Source organism: Nicotiana tabacum, chromosome 11, assembly GCF_000715075.1.
Source record: "Nicotiana tabacum cultivar K326 chromosome 11, ASM71507v2, whole genome shotgun sequence".
NCBI classification, from domain to species: Eukaryota; Viridiplantae; Streptophyta; class Magnoliopsida; order Solanales; family Solanaceae; genus Nicotiana; species Nicotiana tabacum.
In genome coordinates, this window is record NC_134090.1 from 32616494 (window position 1) to 32627011 (window position 10518).

At 37.6% G+C, this 10518-nt stretch overlaps 1 protein-coding gene across 1 annotated transcript; it reads left to right on the forward strand.

Moving 5' to 3' along the window:
- The first annotated feature begins 4955 nt into the window (after nt 1-4955).
- LOC107771968 (uncharacterized) lies at nt 4956-6984 on the forward strand. Its single transcript, XM_075224168.1, has 5 exons — nt 4956-5031; nt 5137-5482; nt 5585-5874; nt 5981-6633; nt 6796-6984. Exons 1-5 carry the CDS (start codon nt 4956-4958, stop codon nt 6982-6984), a joined length of 1554 nt encoding a protein of 517 aa, XP_075080269.1.
- The last annotated feature ends 3534 nt before the right edge of the window (nt 6985-10518 follow it).

Genomic DNA, 10518 nt, shown 5'->3' on the forward strand with positions numbered 1-10518 from the left:
ATCATGATTGACTACATAAAGTCAAGCGATAATGTGTCAGATCCACTTATGAAAGGCCTAACTAGAGAGGTAATTGAGAAATCATCGAGGGAAATGGACTGTGCCCGAGGACAGGCCATTGTGGCGGTAACTCTACCTAAAAGACTGGAGATCCCAAGATCTAGGTTCAAGGATGTCAAACAAAATCATAAATGACTGTCCAACATTGTAAGCTAAAATTTTTTGGTCCATTCTCGTGATGAGACAATGTTCAGTACCAAGTGTTGATACCCAATTTTGACGCTCATATTTTTAAAATAATATATATGCTTTCAAATAGCATATTTGCATCATTATTTTAATTTATAAATTTTATACACGCATTTCCATAATTTTCAGAGCTTTTAAATTGATTTTCCTGCATTTAAATTACTTAAATATTTATTAATTACTCCTTCAAATTATCTCATGATGACTTAATCACATAAAATTATTGTTTGCACCTATAATATATGTTTTAAATATTTTTACTTCATTTTATATAATTATAATTATATTTTAAGCCATTTGCCCAATTTTTGCAGTAGTAGCATGCATTCACACATAAATGTTCTTTACTTATGTTATCTATATCAAAATAGTATTTTATATTTTATAATACTAATTTATTATATTTAATTATTTTAATGCATAAATAATATTTTTACTTATTTATCAGGTACTTTATAAATTATTTTCGTGTATTTAAATAATAGCCTAGTTTTAAAATCAATTTTGGACCAAACAAACCCCAAGTCTCTGGCCCAACCCCTCAAAGCCCAATCCAAAGGACCCCTGTAATTACCCGGTCGGTAACCCATTCCATAAACCCGACCCAACCCAATTTTTCATCGGCCCATATCGAACACCCCATTTTTAAATCCTAAACCCTCTAACCCTAGGGATCATTATCCCAGCCCCGCTACCCTTGAACTCTCCCTGTCTCACCTCTCTCTGAAGAACCCTAGTGCCGCCTCCTAAATTTTCTGCTAAATTTCACCTAACATGGGATTTCATGGCCGATTCTTGCCATACATGACCTCTCTTTGGTACCGATTACCTCTCTATATTGCTTGCCTAAACATTACAAGCAATCTTGTAAGAATCGAACCAAAATTGGTTCAAATCCTTGACTTTTCTGTTTATTCTTTCTATGTTCATCATTTTCTCTTTGTAAGTACGATTATTTTTCTGTATCTCTGGTTGGTTCTTACTTACTCTAAATTATGGTTTTTAGATCACTTTAGACCGGACAAAAATTAGTTCGATTCTCTGAGTTTTAGTGTTAATTGTGTATATATTCATCCTATGTTACTATTTTTATGTATATTCCGTTGATATTTGTTTTCCTAAAAACTAGGGTTTACTTATTTGCCTAAAATCCGATTCTTTATTAATTCTGTATGTTATTATTTCCTTATTTGTGTTTGATTTTACAGTTTTTCTTGTTTACTTGTTCAATCTCTGCTCCTATATAAACCCCTCCTCATTCCCCTTTAGAACAGACTTGAATCGCGATAATCCCACTAAAATTTAAAGTTTTGTTCTGTGGTTCTTTCATATTGTTCTATACTCTGGTTCTTGGCCGGCTGAAAGCCAAGGCCGGAAACTCTAGGTTATTGCGATTGCGGATATTGTTCTTTTTTTTTCCGTTTAACTGGTGAGTTACTGAACCTTTGCAATTTCGTTCCCACGTATCTATGATTTGCATATGCTCTCATCTCTGAAGTTCATGACCTTATGGTTTCTGGGTTATTTTTTATATGTGACTTTGTTAACTTTGCACTCGTTTTAAGTCTCTTTAGTATTTTAATTTCACCTAAAATAAGGAACCGCATTTGCGTAACCGCAGATGCGAAATTTGAGGTCGCAGGTGGGCCGCAGGTGCGAGATTGGGTTTTTAAGTGAGAACCGTAGAAGCGGCTCCCCAACCGCAGAAGCGGTATCGCAGATGCGATTATTTTACCGCAGATGCGGAAACAGTTGGACAGAAATATGAAATTTCGAGGGTTTAGTTTCAAAAGTTGGAAATTTAATTTGGAGCTCGGGAGAGGGCAATTTTGAGAGGAAATTAAAGAGGAGATGAAAATTCGGATTTGGTTATATTCCATTAATCTATAGTTAGTTTCATCATTTAAATTCGGATTGGAGATGAAAATTGGGGAAAAGTTGGAAGAAAGTTCTTAGACCTAGAATTCGACTTTTGGTTGGAAATTTGACCTTAGATTTGGATAATTTTGGTATGCATGAACTCGTGAGAGTATGAGGATTCTGAAAATATAAATTTTACCTGATTCCGAGACGTGAGCCCGATGAGCGTTTTGGTCATTTTACCTAATTTCGCGTATTAGCTTAGAATTTCTCTGTAGAATCAGTTACTTGAAGTGTTATTTACATTATGCAATTGAATTGAATAGATTTGGGCCATTTGGAGTCGAGTACTCATGGCAAGAGCGTGATTTCGGATTGATTTTTGAGCTGGTTCGAGGTAAGTGACTTGTCTAACCTTGTGTGGAGGACCTTCCCATTAAGATTTTGTATATTTGGTAATTGAAATGTCTTGTACGTGAGGTGACGAGTGCGTCCTTGTGCTAATTGTTGTAAATTCGGTTTTCATAAAGTAATTACTAGTATGTTTTCTTTCCTTTTTTTTATTACTTGCACTATTAAGCATATTGTTAGCTTAGGAAAGCATGTCTAAGTGACTTGTGTAACACTCCTCAAATTAAAAAAGTTTCGAGACACGCTAATTATAGAACTAAATTATTATTATTACTATTATTTTTATCTTGCCTTTAGTGAAATATATATATGTATATATATGTGTATATATACACTTAAATAATTGAATATACAATTTGAGGAATATTAATAATTTTAGTATTATTATTATTAAAAGTGGGTATCATTATGTATTAATTAAGTTTAAAAAAAATTAAACAAACAAAACGAAGAGGAAAAATGCACGTGACCTAACCATAAAGTGGCTTTTAAAAAGGAAAACCAAGGGGGTTTAATGCCCTTAACGAAACAGAAGGCATTCTGTTTTAAAAACGCAAGTCTGAACTTAAAGCCTTCTGCGAAACGGAGGCAGACACAGAGTTACTCACGCACGGAAAAATTCTAGGGTTCTTTACCAATCACTAATTCTTGAACTCAGGTAAGTAAATTTCCCTATTGTCAATTATCCTATAGTGGTAATAGGTAAAATGGAATAGTTAATTCCCTTCTTCCTCTATATTAACAGTAAATTCCATGTTTAGGTGTGAAACTTTAAAATTGATTAAAATACACTGGTTGTTGTAGAATCGATTGTTTGACTGGTGTCAAGTGGACTGGGGCCTACATATTGGCTCGAGAAGTATTGAGGTGAGTTGATATAACCCTTTACCAAAGTGGTTTAACTCACAAAAGTATGCATGCAATGTGTTTGATGAATTGGTTAAAAGAGTGAATATGTACTTAATTGAAGTGTGTGAGTTCCTATTAGCTTAGAATTAATTTTTTTTGTTAAAGTTAGCTGAATTATTTTGATATATGTGCATAAATTTTCAGATTTTTGTGTCATTTTTATATGTCATTTTCATGTTGAAAATTCATGAAAAAGCAAGAATATTTAGAAATACTTTTGAATGTTTATTTCATTCTTATGCCATACCTTACATTCAAGAATTTTAGAATAAGTATGTTTGAAAGATTTAGACTTGAAAAGTCACAAGAAGAAGTTTTAGAAAGAAAAGATTTTTGGGAGTATCCTTTATTCTAAGAAGGGGTCATCGTCCAGGCCGAGGGTCCTGACCAAGGCGTTGACTTCCTGAAACTACTTGTGCATAAGTAGGGAGCACACGAGCCGAGGGTCTCGTTACTGAGAAATTACTTAGCCATGCTAAGGTATGATACATGAGCGTTGAGAACCATAAAGCGAGTGGCACCTCGTGGATTGGGCCTATTCGATCAGGTTGGGATCGAACCCGTGCCGATCATACAGTGACCGAGACAGAATTAAGACAGGATAGTTGGAACTCCCAAAGTATAAAGTAAAGTATTTTTTTTATAAGTAAGAAAAAGAAAAGAATTTCTTTTAGAATATTCATAAACTGCTATTATGTAAGCGTTTAGAATTATTCTTATGAGCTTTATGTTTTACATGCATTTAGAACCCTTGCTCGTAATATATATGTTATTAAAGTTTCGCCCCATGTTGTTGAGACTCACTGAGTATAATGGATAGTACTGACGTTCTCTTTTGGGAACCTACGTTGGTCTGCGGTACAACGGAGGAACCGGATTTGCAGGCGAGCAGGCTACAATTTAGGACTTCCCTACCTTCCAGTGCTATTGGTGAGCTCCGCTTTTGTTTGTGGAGTATTCCTTAGAGTCATCTTTATTTAGTTATTTCTTTGTTACTTAGAGAACTGGCCAGGAAATTTCATGTCCTGAGCAGTGCGTCAGTTTATCAATAGAAGCTTCATAGTCATAGTCGTTGGGTTAAGATTCAGAAGTTTTTGATAATAACTTAGCAGTAGTTCATTGGTTACTATGAATAAATTTTGGAGTTGATTTATTTAAATATTTAAATTAAACAAAAGTATTTTGCTAGAGTATTTCCTTATTGCATATAAAGTTTGGAGTTATAATAGATTTGATAAGCAAAGATGGTTCGCATGGTCATGTTTAGTGATCGAGTGCCGGTCCCGGCTTGTTCAGAAAATGGATCGTGACAAACTTGGTACTAGAGCCACAGGTTTATGGAGTCCTAGGGGTCTATGAATCCGCGTTAGTAGAGTCTTGTTTATGTGTATGAAGCGTGCTATACTTATAAACAGGAGGCTACAAGCATTTAGGAAAAGTCTTATTTTTTTCATACTTTAGATCGTGCAGTAGATCCTACCTCTAAGAAACTATCTAATGTATTCGTTTCTTTAAAACTCGCAGAAATGGCTCGTACTCGCAACTCAAACACCGACACTCAGGATGCTGCTCAAGAAACTATTGCTACTATTGTGGCTCAAGGTAGAACTAAGAAGGCTTAGACTCATAAAAGGAGGGGAAAATCCACAAAGGGAGTCCAAGTACCCCGGGTTGAACAAGAAGTAGGGGTGGAGCATGATGATCCAGTACCGCCCCCAACATCAGCTCCGGCTCAGGAAACTATATTTCCTGAGGTGGGTCAGATGTTTAATGCTGTCAACAGTGCTATGGAGATGTTTAAAGCCTTTATGGCCAACCAGAACGAGAGAAGAGATGAGATTCCACCTCAATCAGCTAGACAGAACAATTCCGAGTCCTCAAGAGTGAATGAATTTTTGAAGTTAAGTCCTCCAGTGTTCTATGGTTCTATAGTTGATGAAGATCTAATTTTATGGATGAAGGGTGTCAAGAAAGCCATCCGAATGATGAAAGCATTTGATAATGAAGCTGTGGAGCTGGTTGTTTACCAGCTTAGAGATGTGGCTGGCGCTTGGTTTGAGATATGGGAAAAGGAAAGAGATGAAGATGATGGTCCACCTACTTGGGAAGAATTTGAAGAGGCCTTCATAGCTAACTTTATCCCAGAAGAGGATAGGGAAGCTAAGGCTACAGAGTTCGAACAACTAAAGCAAGGGAATAAAAGTGTGCAAGAGTACTACATGGAATTCATAAGGTTAGCTAAGCATGCTCCTCACATGGTTAAGACAGAAAAAGCAAAGATTCGCAGGTTTGTTGGCGGTTTAGTTTACCACGTTAAGGATACAACATCAGCTGCAGCAGTAGGGATGACAGCCTTCTCCTCTATTGTGGGATTTGCCAAGCACTTAGAAAAAGACAGACAACACAAGAGAGAAAAAAAACATAACAAGAAAGCCCGGACAGCGGGTAGGTTTAATGGTACATCCAGCGGAGGTGGAAGGGATTCCTCTAATAAGGAGTCATTAGCACCAGCTCAGTCCAGTCATAAGTCAGGTGGTGCGTCTTCCTTCAGACGTACTCAGAGTTAAGGAAAACCAGTCTCGCCAGAATCAGAATTTTAGGACATCATCCTCATATAGCCAGAGCCATGCTGAGCAACTTTCACAACAACAAGGTCTTTGTGGGACATGTAAGCGGCAACATTCAGGTCAGTGCAAGCTCGGGTTTCATGGTTGCTATCATTGTGGAGACATTGGTCATATAAAGGCCAACTGCCCAAAGTTAAGACGTAATTTTAGTGGGGGATCAGCTCGTCCTTCTAGTTCCTCAGCTACTATAGTTGCACCACCTCAGGCTCGCAGTTCTCATAATCAGACCGGGCATGGAGCAGGTAGAGGTGCAGACCGAGTTACTCAGGGAGGGGGACAACCCCGTTTGGTTGCCACACTTGATCGTCAGAGTGTGGAGGCATCTGCAGAAGTTATTACAGGTATACTTCTAGTTTGCTCACAGAATGCTTATGCCATAATGGATCCAGGTTCAGCATTTTCATATGTGACTCCATACTTTGCAATTAACCTCGGATTAGAATTGGAACAACTTAGTGAGCCATTCCTATTATCTACTCCAGTTGGCGAGTTAGTGAAAGTCACAAGAGTCTATAGAGGATGTATAGTTTCAGTCCAAGGTCGCAACACCAAAGCTGATCTCATAGAGTTAGAAATGGTGGATTTCGATGTGATCATGGGTATGGATTGGTTATCTTCCTGCTATGCCATGTTAGATTGTCATGCCAAGATAGTCCGCTTCCAATTTCCAAATTAAGAAGTCTTAGAGTGGAAGGGAAGTTCAGCATCGCTTGTAGGTAAGTTTATTTCTTATCTTAAGGCACAACGAATGATCAGTAATGGGTGTCTCGCCTATTTGGCTCACATTATTAATCCAGAATCAGAACCACCAACTCTTCAGTCAGTTCCAATTGTTAGAGAATTTCAAGAAGTTTTCCCAGATGACCTTCCTGGACTTACTCCCGAAAGAATCATAGACTTCGTCATTGATCTCATGCCAGGCACTTAGCCCATATCTATACCTCCTTAAAGTATGGCTCCAGCATAATTTAATGAGTTGAGAGAACAGTAGAAAGACCTTCTTGACAAGGGCTTCATCAGGCTAAGTGTGTCACCATGGGGTGCCCCAATCTTGTTTGTCAAGAAGAAAGATGGGTCTCTCAAAATGTGCGTCGACTATCGGGAGTTGAATAAAGTTACAATTAAGAACAAGTACCCACTGCCAAGAATTGATGATTTATTTGATCAACTTCAGGGTGCAAAGTACTTTTCAAAAATAGAATTGAGGTCGGGGAACCATCAGTTGAGAATCAGAAAAGAGGATATATCTAAAACAGCCTTTAGAACTCGCTACAGGAACTATGAATTTCTAGTAATATCCTTCGGGTTGACAAATGCTCCAGCTGCATTTATGGACCTCATGAACAGAGTTTTCAAGCCATTCCTTGATACTTTTATTATCATGTTTATAGACAATATTTTGGTATACTCTAAAAGCAAGGAAGATCATGCAGAACACCTTAGAATAGCCTTGCAGACCTTGAAGGAGAATGAGCTTTATGCCAAATTGTCAAAATGTGAGTTCTGGTTGCAGTTAGTGGCATTCTTAGGCCACGTGGTATCTAGTGAAAGCATAAAGTAGACCCTCAGAAGACAGAAGCAGTCAAGAACTGGCCTAGGCCGACAACGCCAACCGAAATCAGGAGTTTCTTGGGGTTAGCTGGCTACTATAGAAGGTTTGTAGAGGGGTTTTTCTCACTTGCAGCTCCATTAATTAAGTTGACTCAGAAAGCAGTTAAGTTCCAGTGGTCAGACGCATGTGAGCAGAGTTTTCAAGAGTTAAAGAAGAGGTTGACCACTACACCTGTGTTAACCTTGCCGACAGGTTCGGGTGGGTTCACAGTGTATTGTGATGCCTCCAGAGTTGGTCTTGGTTGTGTTCTTATGCAAAATGGAAAAGTTATTGCCTATGCTTCTAGACAGTTAAAGAATCATGAAAAGAACTACCCCACCTACGTCTTAGAGCTTGCAGCAGTGGTGTTTGCATTAAAAATATGGAGACACTACCTTTATGGCGAGCATTCTGAAGTGTTTACAGATCACAAAAGCCTCCAGTACATTTTCAAGCAAAAAGAATTAAATTTGAGACAGAGAAGGTGGCTCGAACTATTGAAAGATTATGACATCAATATCCTTTATCACCCGGGCAAAGCTAATGTGGTAGCAGATGCACTTAGTAGGAAGTCAATGGGTGTCTTGGCCCATCTTGCAGTACAAAGGCGATATTTGTGTCGAGAAATTTAAAAACTAGTAGATAATGGAATTAGGTTGGATGAGACGAAGAAGGAGATATAACTGCTTATGCCTTTGCGCAATCCTCCCTTGTTGCGTATGTTAAGGCTAAGCAAGACGAAGATCCGTACTTAGTGAAATTAAAAGAAGGAGTCAGAAGCACAGAAATCACTGCTTTCACTCTAAGAATTTAAGGAGTTTTGAAGTTGAATGATCGGTTATGTGTGCCTGATGTAGATGGTCTTAGGAAGGCCATAATGGAGGAAGCTCACAGTTCGAGGTACTCTATCCACCCAGGTGCTACCAAAATGTATCTAGATTTGAAAGAGTTGTATTGGTGGAAAGGAATGAAGAAACAAGTAGCAGATCATGTGGCTAAATGTTTAAATTACCAGCAAGTCAAAACCGAGCATTAGAGGCCTGGTGGCTTAGCTCAAGACATAGAGATACCACAGTGGAAGTGGGAGATGATTAATATGGATTTCATCGTAGGTCTACCTCGCACATACCGTAAACATGATTCAATTTAGGTTATTGCAGACTGACTGACAAAGTCCGCGCATTTCCTACCAGTAAAGACGACAGATTCTGCAGAGCAGTATGCGCAGTTGTACATCAAAGAAATAGTCTGATTGCATGGTACTCCAGTTTCAATCATATCTAACAGAGGCCCTCAGTTCACGACGCATTTTTGGCAGGCATTTCAGAAAAGATTAGGTACCAAGGTCAATTTAAGCACTACTTTCCATCCACAGACCGATGGCCATGCAGAAAGGACTATTCAGACTCTCAAAGATATGATGCATGCGTGTGTTATAGATTTTGGAGGTAATTGGGATGATCACTTGCCACTTATATAATTTACTCACAATAACAGCTATCAGGCCAACATTGGTATGGCTCCTTATGGAGCATTAAATGGGCAGAGATGTAGGTCTCCAGTGGTTTGGTTTGAACCAGCAGAGGTGCCATTAATTGGTCCAGAATTTGTTTGTGAGGCCTTGGAGAAAGTTCAGCTAATTAGAAAAAGACTTAAAGCGGCTCAGAGTCGTCAGAAGTCTTATTCTGACAAGAGGCATCATGAGTTAGATTATATGGTTGTTGATAAGATGTTTTTGAAAGTTTCACCAATGAAAGGAGTTATGAGGTTTGGTAAGAAAGGGAAACTTAGCCCTAAATTTATTGGACCTTATGAAATTCTAGAAAACAAAAAGGAAACGTGGCTTATAAGCTAGCGCTACCCATTGAGTTGTACTCTGTTCATCCTGTCTTTCATGTGTCTATGCTTAGAAAGTACATTCATGATGAGTCGCATATAATACATGTCGATACCATAGAAATTAAAGAAGGCTTGACTTATGAAGAGGTACCTATAGAAATTCCCGATAGGCAAGTAAGAAAGTTAAGAACAAAAGATTTAGTGTCGGTAAAAGTTTTGTGGAGTAATCATGATTCAAAAGAAGCTACGTGGGAGGTCGAGGAAGATATGAGAAAGAAATATCCATATTTATTTGAGGAAAAAAGGTATGTGAACCTAAGTTTGGTTTGATATTTATATTTCATTTATTAAATACAAGTTAGCAAGTGTTTCTGTCCTTCCTAGATTATATTTAGTTGTTGTAGTAATTTAGTTATGTCGTAGTATATTTAATTCATTAAAGTGATTTACTTGTGCTAAAGTTATTGTGCTTTAGATTCTTGTTAGTTATTGTGGTACCACCTTGCCGGAGTGTGAGTAAGTAATTTATGAGCTGCATATGGTGCCTATGAATGGCCTGTCATGGTATATTTGGTTGTTGTTGATGTAGTCGTGGTATTTGTGACAGGGATATTTTTGGATAGTCCAATTTACAAGTGAAACTCTGTCGAAATTTTTGAAAATTTAGGGAGTTAGCCAAAATTTTGAGTCCCTTGGAAGAATGAGTAGTGCTAAGAAAACTTAAGAGGATCAAGGACCTAAGGGATGATTGTTAGCTTAAGAATAAGGCCCTTGCAACATTCGAGGACGAATGTTTTTAAGGAGGGAAGATTGTAACACTCCTCAAATTATAAAAGTTTCGAGACACGCTAATTATAGAACTAAATTATTATTATTATTATTATTTTTATCTTGCCTATAGTGAAATATATATATATATATATATATATATATATATATATATATATATATGTGTGTGTGTGTGTGTGTGTGTGTGTGTGTGTGTGTGTGTGTGTGTGTGTGTGTACTTAAATAATTGAATATACAATTAGA